The sequence below is a fragment of the Spinacia oleracea genome, chromosome 3 (assembly GCF_020520425.1).
Source record: "Spinacia oleracea cultivar Varoflay chromosome 3, BTI_SOV_V1, whole genome shotgun sequence".
Lineage (NCBI taxonomy): Eukaryota > Viridiplantae > Streptophyta > Magnoliopsida > Caryophyllales > Amaranthaceae > Spinacia > Spinacia oleracea.
This window is the reverse complement of record NC_079489.1, coordinates 96,742,999-96,757,878: the sequence shown is the minus strand read 5'-3', so window position 1 is coordinate 96,757,878 and position 14,880 is coordinate 96,742,999. Positions and strand designations below refer to the sequence as shown.

Here is a 14,880-nt window from a genome sequence, read left to right as displayed (position 1 = left end):
CTTGAAGTGGGCTCGCTGTGAATTATCTTTTCATCTCTCTCTCTCTCTCTTTCTCTCTCTCTCTCTCGCCCATTCACAGTCCCGGCCTCAAACCCTAGCATCTCCCCTCTCTCTCTCTCTCTCTCTCTCTCTCTCTCTCTCTCTCTCTCTCTCTCTCTCTCTCTCTCTCTCTCTCTCTCTTCTTCAGATGTAACATTGCTAAGGTTGGAATTCCGCCGTTTTCACTGTTGTTCGAAGGAATTTTGGCGTTATCATATGATATTGAGCGAATTTGGTGCCGATTTACACTCTCATCAAGAATTCCAGAGTAGGAGAAGCAAAGCCACACGAGTTGAACCACGATTCTTCCAGTTTGTTGCATAGTAGGCAAGGTAATATCTCTCTTTTCGAATTTTTCATCGCCGTCTTTTTCTAGGGTTTTGTCTGCATTTGTTTGGGGTTTTTCTAAATCCCTAATTTCTTCAACTTTTTGATGAATTTTGGTTGTTGAATGGTGTTCAGGTAATAATTGGAAACTAGTGTGACACTGAACGGTACTACTTATTCTTTTACCTTCACCTCGTCGATTGCGATAAGAATTCAATCCTTAAACTCTTAGTTTTCTTCCAATTTGTTTGATTAATATTTATCTGATGTGATTATTTTTAGGGTTGATTTGTTGTTCTTCATTTGAGTTGTTAATTTGATGTAAATTTCTGGGTTTCTGTTGGTTGAGAGATTGGTTTAGGTCATTTTAGGTTTGTGTTTAGGACATAATAGGAGTCAACACCTTAATTCGTTCCTCCTGCATCTCAAGTTATTTCGATTCCTCCTCCTCTCAGAAACAGAATATTCTGAGGGAAAATGTGTGAATGGAACTTTCTTCTGGTTCCTTGTGTATTTTCTTGTTGTTGGGAGTATGGATGATATTGTTGGGCTTTGGAATTTCAGATTTTTATGCTTCATTGTCGTTTGGAATAGGACTTTGTTGCATTACTTGATTGTGGCTTAGGGTCTTAGTTTACTAGTTGTTGATATAGATTTTGTATATATTGGTTTCTGATTGTAGCTAAGCTACTGGATTTTGGTCAATTTTTTTGGATCTCTTAGTTAATTGACCTCTCTATAGATGTGATTTTATGGTTGAATAAAGTCAATGGATGTTTATGCTTGTTCATGATAGACTGGTCCTAAGTTGGCTCAGTTGTTATAAGAGGTTGCTTGAGTGTATCCTAGGAAATGGCATGAGAGGTTGAACCCTCTGATCTTAATGTGGTGGATCGCCTAACAATTGGGCTTAAATGTGTTGGCATAGACGTTAAACACCTAGGACAATGTCGCAGGACTACAATTAAGTTAGAATTTCTGTAGCCTCTCATTTTTCTCTACATAGTGAGCATGGTTGTTGTGATCCAAGTGTCAAAACCTGGATATGATCCTTTGGCAAGAGTTTATGCATTGCTCTGCAACTTGCAAAAATATGATGTTTACATTCATTTTCTTCTTATTTTATCATTTCGTGGCTAACTTTTAGCTGTTATTACTGTACTTATTAGTGTTGTGAACACTCAAATGCGTGTATATATTGTTTTTTATCCAGGAGTTTCTACTGCTTTTGCGTCAAAAGACATCCTTGGTAATGTTCTTGGTGGATTGCCTATGCAATTCTCAAAGCCCTTTTCATTTGGAGATACAATCAAGGTATGATGTTAGCCTCTATTCCAGTGTTCTACTCCATATTTAAATAGATAATTACTCCTTGTCCGAATATTACCTTCCTTATGGTGTAAACTGATTATAGCAATGTCCTTTGTGTTCAAGATACTAAGTCATTACAGCTTGTTTATGGTTTTTCTTTTTCTCTCATTAGTGTTTTTTTGTGGTTTATTTTTGTGCCCTTAATTTTTTGTTTCTTATTCTTTGTAGGCTGGATCAATAGAAGGTCAAGTGACGGAGATGGGTTTAACTACAACTTCGTTATTGAATGCTGAAAAGTTTCCAGTAACAGTTCCAAACTCTATGTTTTCTAATCAGGTGAAATCTTCTTTTCTCCATTTGTTCACTTTTGTTTTTGACTTTGCGATTTTGCATTAGTAAATAATATTCCCTCAGTATTCTGTCATTATCTTTAAGGATACATTGATACCTGTACATAAATAGCTTATAAACATAATCATGGTTGGAGTTGTACACATATTTTATGTTTATTTTTAAGTCGTTGTCACATTTGCAGGTCATCGTTAACAAGTCTCGAGCTGGGTGACGTGCTTATATCAGGAAAATTCCATTGCAGTTCGACAATTTGGAGAAAGTTCCTCAGATTTCAACTGACATAAAGTCAATGCTAGAGTCATATCCCAAAGTTTTTTTGGGACGTGAGGCTCCTTACTGTTATCTCTCTCAAATTGATAGTTCATATGCTGAACTGACTCTTGGATGCAATCTCAAACAACTGGTACTTTCCTTTCACTCTAATCTGAATGTACCTTATTAGTATTATTATCATTTAGCCAATACAGAATCAGGTGCATGCATTGGCGGATCTTGACTAAATATATTCCGAGGGCCAAGAAAATTTAAACATATGATTATCATAGAAAATTACATTGATCTTAATTAATAATTAAAAAAAACATAACTATTGAAAATGGGGTATTATTTATGAAATTGATTGCTATAAAAACAAAATAAGTGAGCTCCTGATAAATTGAGTGTACACTTGAAATATCTGAAATGTCCTCACATTTTATATACTCGTTTGAAATGATGGTCGTATAGGTTAGTTTTGAAATTTAAGACACTCGTTTTTTGCATCTAGTATTAAATAATACAACTCTTTTTGACATTACTAGTAATATACGAAGTACAATAGTAGTAATATACATTTCAATTTTTTTCGCACGAATAGTGACATGTATTCGTGTGAAATTGTGAATGCATGTTTGGTGTTGATTGCCACAAGAAATTGTAGAAAAGGGAAAGAGATGGTAGGAGAGACAATATGTCATTTCCTATAATAGTTGAAATTGTAGAAAAGGGAAAGAAATATCAGTAGTAGTCTCTGAACTTTAAGTTTTAGCCTGCTATTTCTTTTTATTATTAAATGTTATTTGTTCTTAGACTCTTAGTCACCCTATTCAAAGCTTCACTAGTAGAAAAAACCTCATTAGCAACCCTTCATTCGCAGCCTTCACTAATTGAGATCGGTGCAATAACTTACGGTCAACGCGGGTCAATGAATAAATGAGGAAATCGCAACCTTGTTTTATCATTAAACGCTGCGAATGTTTGTTATTAAAATTAAAACTAATTATCACAACGCGGTTTACCAGGATTTGCTGCGAATAATCCTCGAGATCTAAATCTAATTCCCTCAATCTCTCGCATCCCTCACTGCCTCTCTTTCTCTCTCCTCTCTGAGCTTAGATCTAACGCTCATACTCTTCTCCATTACATATTCATTCTGAATCAAATTTCATTCCTAGATTTCCTTCTACTTTGTTTGGTGATTTTGGTTATCAATTTTACTCTACTAGATTTTCTTGAATTTACAGAAAAAATCTCTAATGAAGGAGAACAAAAATTACGGAGAAGGAGAACTCGCTGCTCTCTACCACGGCGAGTTTCCGAATGCCGATGCTTCCGATGCCGCTGCTATCAAGGATTCTAAATCTCAGGTTTGTTCCTCTTTCTCTCTCCTAAACCTTATTCCCTTTTCATATCATCTTTCCGCTAATTCATTGTTTGTTTTGAATAAATTGAAATAAATTCTTGAAAAGTACCCGGAAGAGGTTGGATGAACTTGTAGATGAAGCTGGTGTGCCTCGTTAAATGCAGGGGAAATTCGAGCACGAGATGGGGATGCCTAAAGGTGTGTAGTTTTTGGAATAATTTGTTTCCATTTAATTGGTGTTTCGTTGTTTGTCTGGTTCGTTAGGTAATTTAATAATGAAAGAGCATTTTGAAACTAGCTAAGCTTTGAGTGAGTGAGCCCACACTCATAAATGACATGATAAGAGTTTTTTTCTCAACTTTTTAAGGGGGGGAAAGGGGATATGCGCGAAGTTTATCTATCACTGTGTATAAGCTGCTCACAGGGGAGCTCGTTCTTGCTTTAAGCTATTGATAGAAGTCCAGAATGCACAAGGATTCAAGGATTGTATTCCATTATATTGTCTTCTATATTTGCAACTAAAAGCTTCTTGCTGGCTTTGTAATACTGAATAATAGGAAGTCTGGTTGTGTATGATGTGTGTGTTGTTCATGTGAAGTGAGACTAAGATCGTGACTCTTTATCCTTCACTTGTGAGAGAATTCTGAAGCTAGCTAAGCTTTGGCAAGAAAATCGAGTATTTGTTATCTATTCATTTAGGGTGGGTGTGTTGGGGGGGGGGGGGGGATGCGTGGAATTAAGCTAATCACATGGGAGTTGGTTCCTACTTTATGCTATTGGTAGAACTCTAAGATGACGAGTAGTGGAGGATTTTGCTCAATTTGATTGTCTTCTACATTTGCAACTGAAAGCTTCTTGTTTTTCTAATGCTGAATAATAGGAAGTCTGAAGTCTGCTTATGTATGATGTGTGTGTTCATGTGAGGTGATACAAAGGTTATGACTCATTACTCGAACTCGATGTATGATACGTCAGTTTTTCACTTGTGTCCAGGCGGCACTTTTGCCTTGTACTCATTGCTATGCCGGCATGCAAACCTTGGTGTTCTTCATACTGATGAGAAGTTATCTGCAATATATCTATTGAGGGATCTGAGCAGACAGCAAGGAATTCTGCTTTCAAGCTACCATTTGAAAAGCATGAAAGATTTCATAAAGCGTTGCTGATCTTTGTTTTTCTGGCAACATGTATGACTATTGGTGATGGTGTTCTCACACCAGCAATATCAGGTAACAGTTTCTTTATTTTTGTTGGAACCTATTGTTGCCCACCCAGTCCCGTCGCCTGTCGGCTTATCACAATTTTTCTTAAAGCTTCGTATCAAATTTTCTAACAGTCTAATTATGACAAGTGATTACAGATGTTAATCAAAGTGTAATCTCATTAATTCTTTTTATAGGATGTTCATTATGACATTATACCACCAATCACTGAGCAACAGTTTTCAGTCTATCTACTAAAGTAATTTACTATCTGCTAATCTTACATATCACAGTCTGAAAAGGCCCGAACAAAGGCAACAATAGTGAGACCTGTTTCTTTGTCCATTTTTTGTGATCGTTCTGCATTATGTTAACTCATTTGATGATCATATAAGCATATCATATATTCTTCCAGTTCTTTCGGCAGTGTCTGGAGTTCGTCTAAAATTCACGGGACTTCATGAAATTAAGTTCTACTTCGTCCACAAATCGAAGGGGAAAAAAGGAAGAAAGAGAGGCATTACTAAAGTGTTTCAGAAACATGCAACAGCTGCAATGAAATTTACAATGATTTTGACAAATAATATCTTAATTTGCAGATTATGTCGTTGTGGTTTCCTGCATCATTTTGGTAGTCCTTCTTTCTCTCCAACATCATGGAACACATAGGGTTTCTTTCATGTTTGCACCAATTGTTTTAGCATGGCTCCTTTGTATCAGCATCATCGGTGTTTATAATATTATAAGGTGGTCATTTTGTGTTTATTGATTTAGTCAGGTACTGAGTATTGTTCATCTGATTGTTTTAATTAGGATAGAAATGTTGATGTAATATCTAGATTGATTGAATATCAATTGTTGGTTTGGCTTAGAATGTGATGGTGGCTTGGTGTTTATTGCTATAATCAGACGGTGGGTGATTTTTTTTTGTAAAATAAATGTACTATTTGCAGCGCGCATCGTTGAGTGAATGTTGCGAATAGTGTTAGAAATGTAGCTTTGAAACCTCTTTTTGTAGCGCCTGTGTACTGCAAGGGCTGTGAAAAATGGACAATTTGCAACGCATGTGAAACACCATGCGCTGCAATTAATGGTTTTTTGCAGCATTTTAGTTCGCTGAGAATAAAAGTCTACTATTTGCAGCCATCACAATTGCAGCGCTAAAAAACGCTGCAAAAAGCCCCTTTTATGCGCGCTGCAAATGATATTTTTTCTACTAGTGCCCTCAATTGATGATTCCTCTCTCCAATGTATTTTCCCCTCTTATTTTCTAGCTAGGCCTAAACCACCTTTTATAGGCTAAACTAGAAACCCACGTCTACTAGAATTATACTTGCTCCCCAAGTCTAAATAATTCTAGAGATTGTTACATACCAAAATATATCTACTTTCCTAATTACAATTCTAATTAAACTAGGAAACAATATATTAAATCAAACAAGTCTGTTTCGTATTTCTGTCAACTTAACTAAGTTGTGTTTATTTCCTAATAAACCTTCCCTTAAACTCAACTTAGTCTCTTCGTGAACTAACGAACAACTTTCGGAGCTTGCCTTCCCTTGAGCCAAAATTTGTCCCTCATTACCTCCTTCAAGTATGAAGAGATTTTGTTTGTTATGTCGTCCGTTCAAGATCACACTCCTAGCCTTGGTGACCTCCAAACGACCTCCCTCAATATGAATAGCATAACCCAAGCCATCCAAACGACCCAAAGATATAAGATTGCGATCAAGTCTCGAAATGTACCTCACCTCTTGTAATTTTCGAGTCTTCCCATCATGTGTCTTGATCTCAACCTCACCTGTACCCTCAACCTTAGCCTCTTCCTCGTCAGGCAAGGTAACACACAATCCACCACTTTGTTTATAAGAAGTAAACCACTGCTTCCTACAACAAATATGTTGTGAGCATCCCGAATCTAAAATTCAACCCTCTTTTGGATCTTTACTCTCCTCCACCATTAGAGCCATATCCTCATCAATAGCAATAGTAGAAGCACCTCTAACCCTTCCGTTCCTCAACGCCATCAAGTCTTCCTTGTACCTAGGACACTTTGATTGTATATGTCCTACCTCGTCACAGTACCAACACTTGATATTAGGGTTTGTATTGCTCGCCTTCTTCTTGCCTTTCCAGTTATTGCTACTACCCTCCGCTACCAATCCTGCTCCTCCATGGATTGATGATGATCCCCCTTGATTCATGAACCTCTCCGCCTCGAATAACACCACCACAATATCGTCCAAAGCAATTGTTGTCTTCCCTACAAGTAAACTAGTTATCACAGAGTTATACCTTTTAGGGAGAGATGTCAACAATAAAATTGCTTTGTCCTCCTCCTCGATTTTCACATCTAAACTTGCCAATTGGGTGATTAATCCATTAAACTTATTCAGATGATCTTGTAGTGCGCTGTCTTCCTCCATCTCGAGTGAATAAAGGTCTTTTTTCAAGAACAACTTGTTGGCCAATGACTTAGATGCGTACATCTTAATCAATTTCTCCCACAACTCTTTTGGATTATTATCCTCTAAGACGTTGTACTTGATCTCCGGTGCAAGAGCCAATCTGATCGTACTAGTAGCCCGTAGTTGCATATCCTCCCACTTGTCCTTGTCCACCGAATCGGGTTTCTTATCCTCCAAAGTCTTGTGAAGACCTTGATGTATAAGAATATCCTTAATTGTACTTTGCCATAATGAGAAATTCGTCTTCCCATTAAAACGTTCTACCTTATACTTGTTCCTGAAATCATCCATGGCTAATACCCAGCTCTTGATACCAGTTTGTTATAACCGAACGCGTGCCACGAACGATTGAGAACAAACCCACAAATATAATATAGGGCAAATAGCAAAGAAAATAATAATAGACACAAGTGTTTATGAGGAAATTTAGATTTCATCCCCTCAAATATTATCGTATTATTAAGTTCCTACAAAATAACACAATAACCCCTCAATTGATGATTCCTCTCACCAATGTATTTTTCCCTCTTATTTTCTAGCTAGGCCTAAACAACCTTTTATAGGCTAAACTAGAAACCCACGTCTACTAGAACTATACTTGCTCCCCAAGTCTAAATAATTCTAGAGATTGTTACATACCAAAACATATCTACTTTCCTAATTACAATTCTAATTAAACTAGGAAACAATATATTAAATCAAACAAGTCCGTTTTTGTCAACTTAACTAAGTTGTGTTTATTTCCTAACAAACCTTATTGATATAAGTGCTTTGACTAAGTCCAATCATCTTTTTAGATCTATCTCTGTAAATCTTGATGCCCAATATGTACTGTGCTTCTCCTAGATCCTTCATCGAAAAACATTTCCCAAGCCAAATCTTGATAGAGTTCAACATAGGAATGTCATTTCCGATAAGTAATATGTCGCCGATATATAATACCAGAAAAGCAATTTTTTTCCCACTGACCATCTTGTATACAAAAGATTCGTCTGCGTTCTTGATGAAGCCAAAGTCACTGACTGCTTCATCAAAATGTATATTACAGCTCCTTGATGCTTGCTTTAATCCGTAAATGGATTTCTTAAGCTTGCATACCTTTTTAGCATTCTTTGGATCCTCAAAACCCTCAGGCTGTGTCATAAACACAGTTTCTGTTAAAACGCCTTTTAAGAAAGCGGTTTTGACATCCATCTGCCATATTTCGTAATCGTAATATGCAGCGATTGCTAACATTATCCGAATAGACTTCAGCATTGCAACTGGTGAAAAGGTTTCATCGTAATCCACACCGTGGACTTGCTTGTAACCTTTTGCAACCAATCTAGCTTTTAAAGCTTCTAGTTTTCCATCCTTATCCTTTTTCAGTTTGAAAACCCATTTGCTTCCTATGGCTTGGTAGCCATCTGGAAAATCGACCAAATACCAAACTTGGTTTTCAGACATTGAGTCTAATTCAGACTGCATGGCTTCTTGCCATTGCTTGGAGCTAGGGTCCGTCATAGCTTGTTTGTAAGTCGCAGGTTCATCGCTTTCCAGCAATAGAACTTCATGGCTCTCGTTCGTCAAAATACCTAAGCACCTTTCCGGTTGAGACCTATATCTCTGCGATCTACGCGGGGTTACATTTCTAGATGGTTCCTGATTCTCACCAGATACTTCTAAAGATCTCTGAGTTTCAACCTGAATGTCTTCCTGAGCATTCTCTAGAGTTTGTTGTTTGACTCGAATTTCTTCGAGGTCTACTTTTCTCCCACTTGTCATATTGTAAATGTGATCTCTTTCTAAAAAGATACCATCTCGAGCAACAAACACCTTGTTCTCAGATGTATTGTAGAAGTATTACCCCTTTGTTTCCTTTGGATAGCCCACAAGGATACATTTGTCAGATTTTGGTTGAAGTTTGTCTGAAATTAATCGTTTGACGTATACTTCACAACCCCAAATCTTAAGAAAAGACACATTTGGAGGCTTTCCAAACCATAACTCATATGGAGTCTTTTCGACAGCTTTAGACGGAGCTCTACTTAGTGTGAGTGCAGCTGTGTTTAGTGCATGTCCCCAAAATTCTATTGGAAGTTCGGCCTGACCCATCATTGATCTAACCATGTCTAACAAGGTTTTGTACCTCTGTTTTGACACACCGTTCCATTGAGGTGTTCCTGGAGGAGTCAATTTTGAAAGAATTCCACATTCTTTCAGATGGTCATCAAATTCATAGATCAGATATTCAACGCCTCTATCAGATCGCAGTGCCTTAATCTTCTTGCCTAACTGATTCTCTACTTCACTATGAAATTCCTTGAATTTGTCAAAGGATTCAGACTTATGCTTCATTAGGTAGACATAACCATATCTACTGAAGTCATCAGTGAAAGTGATAAAGTAGCTGAAACCACCTCTAGCATTTGTACTCATTGGTCCACATACATCTGTATGGATTAAACCCAATAGTTCAATTGCTCTTTCTCCAACTTTAGAGAAAGGTTGCTTTGTCATTTTGCGAAGTAAACATGATTCGCACTTACCATAATCCTCTAAGTCAAATGGTTCTAGAATTCCTTCCTTTTGAAGTCTTTCTATGCGCTTCATGTTAATATTGCCTAAACGACAATGCCAAAGATAAGTGAGATCTGAATCATTCTTTTTGGCCTTTTTGGTATTTATGTTATAAACTTGTTTGTGGTGATCTAATAAATAAAGTCCATTGACTAATCTAGCATATCCATACACTACTACAAAACTTGGAATAAGAAACGCTGAATAGAGAACTGTTAAGTTTGTTAAACGTTTTCTAGAAGTATAGAGTACGCATTTCACTTATAACAGTTGTGTGAAGGGAAGAATAGAGAACGGTTAACTTACCTAACCGTCTTATATTATTTACAATAACAAAAATAATTACTTAATTTAAAATAATCGATAAAATACAAAGCTGTGTTTACGATAACGGTTGTGTATTCTGGATTTTAGAAAAAGATTTTCTAATAATAAAAAACTTATTAATAATATAATCTACATTATTAGCGGCTGCAATACTCCATCAAAGAAACCCAAAAGCAAGAGAACTAATTTTTTCAATTGAAACACAAAGTAATTAGGCGGCAATCCCCAATATACTACCCAAAAGAAAAAGCAAACTCCAAAAAAAGAAAAGAAAAAAAAAACTAAGAGCAAACTGAAGGCGAGATTGAAACCCCACAAAAGCAAAGCATCGTCGCGCCTTAACCACCGCCTTCCACCTATCTCCTCAATTTACTGCCGACGCCTTTCCCACCGCCTCTAGGCTTCCGGTGAATGTCGTGTGTCCCGTCGCTTCCGTCAATTCCGAGGTTAGTATTCTCAAATTTGTTTTTCATACTATTTATTCAACTAATAGCCTAGGATTACGAATATTTTTAATTATCTAATTGTATGTATGACTAAGGAATTCTAGACTTGTTAATTCCCAATATAAAAAAGAGTAAGGAATTCTTGATATATTAGGTAGAATTATTTTAGGTCAAATTAATTTAATTGAAGCATTGCCGCTTGATAAATGCACAGAATGAGAAACAATTAAATCAAACTACACTACATTATGTAGAATTATTTTTGATGGAATTTGCAAATAAAGGATTAATTATACTTATTTTCTTTGAATTAACAGATTTAGATCGAAAAAAATTTAAATTCTCAGTTAGAGAAATGAAGAGGGGGTTAAATTGATGTCTTAGTGTGGGTAGATCTTAAAGAAATACACAAGAAGCCAGAAATCTTCCAGATCCTGAAATAATCCATTCTAAATGTTTCTGACCTTACTCAATGCAGGGAATACCACCGCCGCCATAAGGTATACGAGAGGCACTCTAAGACGTTGTTGTTATTATTGTTGCTTGGAAGGATTCGTCGTTCTGCCAGAAGTGTAGCAGGTAAAAGAATGATACTCCTTCTGTCTCAAAAGAAATGTCATTATTACCCTCTACAGGCTCTAAGCCGGCCTAATTAGGTGAAATTATGAAATTATTATCTTATAACTAAACTAATTGATATGCTATTGACCTCGTTTAAGGTATTGTGCGCCTTGTGACCTGACGTTTTCATTGAGCTGATAAGAAACCATTTTATATATTAACTTAGTGGTGTTGATTGTAGAAAAGGTTGTCCATATGAAAATGTAGGTACATGGAGTAATGATTTACAGTGTTGATTGTAAAAAAGATTATCCATATGAAAATGTAGGTACATAGAGTAATGATTTTACATTGATTGTAGAAAAGTTGGTCCATATGAAAATATAGGTACATAGAGTAATGATTTTATAGTGCTGCTGCATTGATTCTACTGCATAACCTATGATTTGCTATATCTTTGGTTTGTTGTTCCTGTCATAGTATATACTGCAATCCCTTAGGTTTCGGTCCCTTGAAGAGCTTGACGAGGTTAAGAGAAGCTGCAGAAAACCGTTGGATGGACATAATTGACGTAGGAGGAAGAGACAGCCTGAAGCATTTTACATGCCTAGTTTTGCTGCTGGCTTTTTGTCATATCATACAGGTGATATAATCAATTCTCAGCTAAATTTCTTTACATATTCCCTACATATATATCATCTTAGGACTTGTTTCATGATAATTTATAAACTTTTCAAAATGCAGCAGATGGAATGCTCCATCAGTTTTGCTGCCCACAAACTCAAACTGTAAATTGGCCTACAATGTCACAGCCTCCTGATCTGTACTTCAGAATTAATCAAGAAACAATTTATGAGCCACTTCTAAATGGGATTTCCGTTGGTCAAACCGTAAGCAGGACACTGATAGTTTCAGCTGACGACTCGGGATTTGCTCTCTCTCTTCTGTCAAAGTATTCATCAGATATCTGTGTGGAACCTGCTATGCAACCAACACCTATAAGTTCATCAACAGGTCAAGGTCAAGGTAGTTGCACCTCCCTGCATCTAAATAATAGTTTTTTCCAACTTTCATGCTCTCAGGGCTATTTTGTACCTTTTGTTTTGCATCATCTTGAATAGCAAAAATACATTCTGCAACAGTTATGCTCGTTATAACCTTGTTTTACAACCATCATTTCATATAATCTGTGATGACTGATAAGGATACTGTTATAAAATAACCAAGTATCAGATATTCAGATCAACCTAACTGAACAAAAGATATTTCGATCAGCCTTTCATATGTTTGTGATCTATACTTTCTTGTGTTATTTAATGATGTTTCCTTTGAAATTACTAGGTATTGCTGTTGATGAAAAATCTTTCGGTCCATTTGCTAAGCCCTGAATTTAAGGAATATGTAAGTGCATTTTGTCAAACATTAGTTAATGTTTATTGTGGTACTTTATCGCGGTGTGTATGGTCTTTGAGATATTCAATTCTGGTGTTGTCAGCCTACATTGAACATTTAGTATGACATTTGCTTGGGAGTGTCCTGCTGCTTCCAACCAACCTTTGCTTACTGTGAGTTATACGACTTTGATGTGTCTGACCTTTTGTGGTCATGTATTTTGGTTGATTAACCATGTGGCAGGTGGATGAAGATGCTACCGTTGGACTGGAAGCCTTTTCTCGAATACCACATGTTGTGCCGGTAATTGCAAATGCGGGGTTTTCCCGAGTTTATCCTTGTGATTTAAACGTTATCTTAGCGCAGTTTCAAAGAGGAAAAGTAATCAAGAGCTTGTGTATGAAATTACAAGATACAACTGAATTTACCGTATCAGGTTATCTATGACTCATATGAGATATTCAAGTGTGATTGAAGTTCTCTTTGAACTGTTGTAGATCATTGAAACCTATATTCTACTAACAATTCATATTTTAGTAGCTTCAATTATTGTCCTAAGCTTGGACTAGTGCCCAGTACATTTTATTGATTGAGCATCTATTCTATTTGTGGATGTAGCAGATGCTATCCGTGAACTTAAAAGTACTCCAGGATTTGATAGCAGAGGATGCTAATAGTATTCAAGTGGTCATTGATGGTCTCCGTCAAAAGCACTCGGAGCATGCTAATAAAATCCAGAGTTATATACAAAACCAGTCAGTTGATGAAACCGAGATTAAATATTTGCAGGTTAGTTTTACACTTCTCTGCAATACTGGCCTTTGATTGAATGGCCTGATATATTGAAGCTAGATATTATATGCATTATTATTGGTTTAAGTGCTTTATATGCATATGATGTTGAATTCGAGACAGTTCTGAACTTGCAGGAAGGGGTAAGAGTGCTTCAATTGTTTTTAAAAGAGGTGATCGTGTAGGCGAATTAACTACCTAACACCTGTTAACTGGAATCTGTAAAGCTGAAGCTTCGGTTGTAATGAAGGTGTCCAACTAAGAGGGTGAAGGAGGCACGTGAGAGGATGAAATTGCTGATTGTTTTTAATATTTATAAATAAAACCTGTTTTTAGTTATAATTGAGTAAGTTTCAGGCTGTAACCTAATTTAGTTGGTTCTGTGGCATGCGTAACTGGAATTTTTATTCATGGGTATAGTAGCTCTCTGAATCCTGCAATCCTACATAATTATGATCAAGTCATGTTAGTATTGTATCTAACTAACTGAATGGTTTCAGGCTGGCCTGTCTAAGAAGTCTGGAGGTTGTGTTTTTGCGCTTCAAGATGAACAGCTGCAGGCCACCCAACAGTGCACGCAAAGCACCAGAACCACAATCTTGATGGTCGTTCAATCCATGAACATGAAGCAGCTAATACATGAGAGCTCGCCCCTTCTCCTGTGAGTGAGCAAACTAGCAGCCGGTGGAAGGCCCCGCTAACTACTCCACACAAGCTGAACACAGACGATGCTACATCGGTGAGAATGACATGGTTGGGTATGGTGGTCTGAGACAATGTAGGTGACGTGCTAATGGCTGCAGGCATGAGGATTGATGCTGCTCTACCAGCTCTTCAAGCTGAAGCCGAAGCAGTACGGTTTGGCATGAGTATGCTTATGAAGCAGGCTACCGCTCCGTTGAGGTTGAAACTGATTCCCTTGCGTTACTGAAGCTGCTGCAGAGGGACAACAGTGAGAGATCGTCTGTCCAAGTTCTTGTTGATGGTATTCTCAGCTATGTTCAGAAGTTTATGCGTTGTAGGTTTCTTTTGCCGGTAGAATTTGTAATAAGGTTGCCGATTGCATGGCCAAATCAGCTCTTTCTTTCGAAGAGATTAAGATTTGTATGGAAGAAAGCCCCACTTTTGCTACCCCTTAATTCTGATGGACAAGGAGGGATTGATTGATATATATACTCTATTTTCTCGTCCAAGTATATATATTTCCATTTTCTCGTCCAATTTATTTATTTATTTATTTAATGTTCGTTTATGCAAATATATATATATATATATATATATATATATATATATATATATATATATATATATATATATATATATATATATATATATATATATATATATATATATATATATATATATATATATATATATATATATATAGTTTTTATATAAAAAAAAGGGGGAATAGAGGACGGTTATCTAAAAAAACCGTCCTCTATCTTTATGTAAAAAAAGAAGAAGTACGCCTATCTAAG

General features: G+C 36.6%; 1 protein-coding gene and 1 long non-coding RNA gene across 12 annotated transcripts; both read left to right on the top strand.

The window, feature by feature from the left end:
- The first annotated feature begins 113 nt into the window (after nucleotides 1-113).
- On the top strand, nucleotides 114-5,759 carry LOC110798296 (uncharacterized). Of its 3 annotated transcripts, none has more exons than XR_008929597.1 (9): nucleotides 114-371; nucleotides 502-533; nucleotides 1,580-1,680; nucleotides 1,906-2,013; nucleotides 2,213-2,434; nucleotides 3,534-3,656; nucleotides 3,759-3,850; nucleotides 4,646-4,881; nucleotides 5,454-5,759. It is a non-coding gene; the product is annotated as an uncharacterized lncRNA (long non-coding RNA). The 3 variants fall into 3 exon arrangements; XR_008929596.1 differs by having other exon boundaries at nucleotides 5,282-5,759; XR_008929595.1 differs by having other exon boundaries at nucleotides 5,270-5,759.
- Nucleotides 5,760-10,197: 4,438 nt separating this feature from the next.
- LOC110798388 (E3 ubiquitin-protein ligase BRE1-like 2) lies at nucleotides 10,198-14,620 on the top strand. Of its 9 annotated transcripts, XR_008929593.1 has the most exons (9): nucleotides 10,202-10,654; nucleotides 11,133-11,233; nucleotides 11,696-11,858; nucleotides 11,960-12,241; nucleotides 12,557-12,616; nucleotides 12,851-12,910; nucleotides 13,229-13,396; nucleotides 13,523-13,813; nucleotides 13,900-14,620. XR_008929593.1 is itself a non-coding variant. In XM_056838154.1 (8 exons), the coding sequence occupies exons 5-8, from the start codon at nucleotides 12,569-12,571 to the stop codon at nucleotides 14,062-14,064; spliced, it is 444 nt and encodes a 147-aa protein (XP_056694132.1). In that variant the 5' UTR covers nucleotides 10,198-10,654; nucleotides 11,133-11,233; nucleotides 11,696-11,858; nucleotides 11,963-12,241; nucleotides 12,557-12,568; the 3' UTR covers nucleotides 14,065-14,620. The 9 variants fall into 9 exon arrangements, 5 of the variants coding, with proteins under 5 accessions (XP_056694132.1, XP_056694129.1, XP_056694131.1 ...); XM_056838154.1 differs by lacking the exon at nucleotides 13,523-13,813 and having other exon boundaries at nucleotides 10,198-10,654; nucleotides 11,963-12,241; nucleotides 13,226-13,396; XR_008929594.1 differs by having other exon boundaries at nucleotides 10,199-10,654; nucleotides 12,851-13,043; nucleotides 13,523-14,620.
- The last annotated feature ends 260 nt before the right edge of the window (nucleotides 14,621-14,880 follow it).

Coding starts and splice junctions, on each gene's coding strand:
- LOC110798388 (XM_056838154.1), top strand. CDS start 12,569: ATGAAAAATCTTTCGGTCCATTTGCTAAGCCCTGAATTTAAGGAATAT. Junction 12,617..12,850: donor GCCCTGAATTTAAGGAATAT/GTAAGTGCATTT, acceptor ACCATGTGGCAG/GTGGATGAAGATGCTACCGT. Junction 13,397..13,899: donor CCGAGATTAAATATTTGCAG/GTTAGTTTTACA, acceptor GAATGGTTTCAG/GCTGGCCTGTCTAAGAAGTC.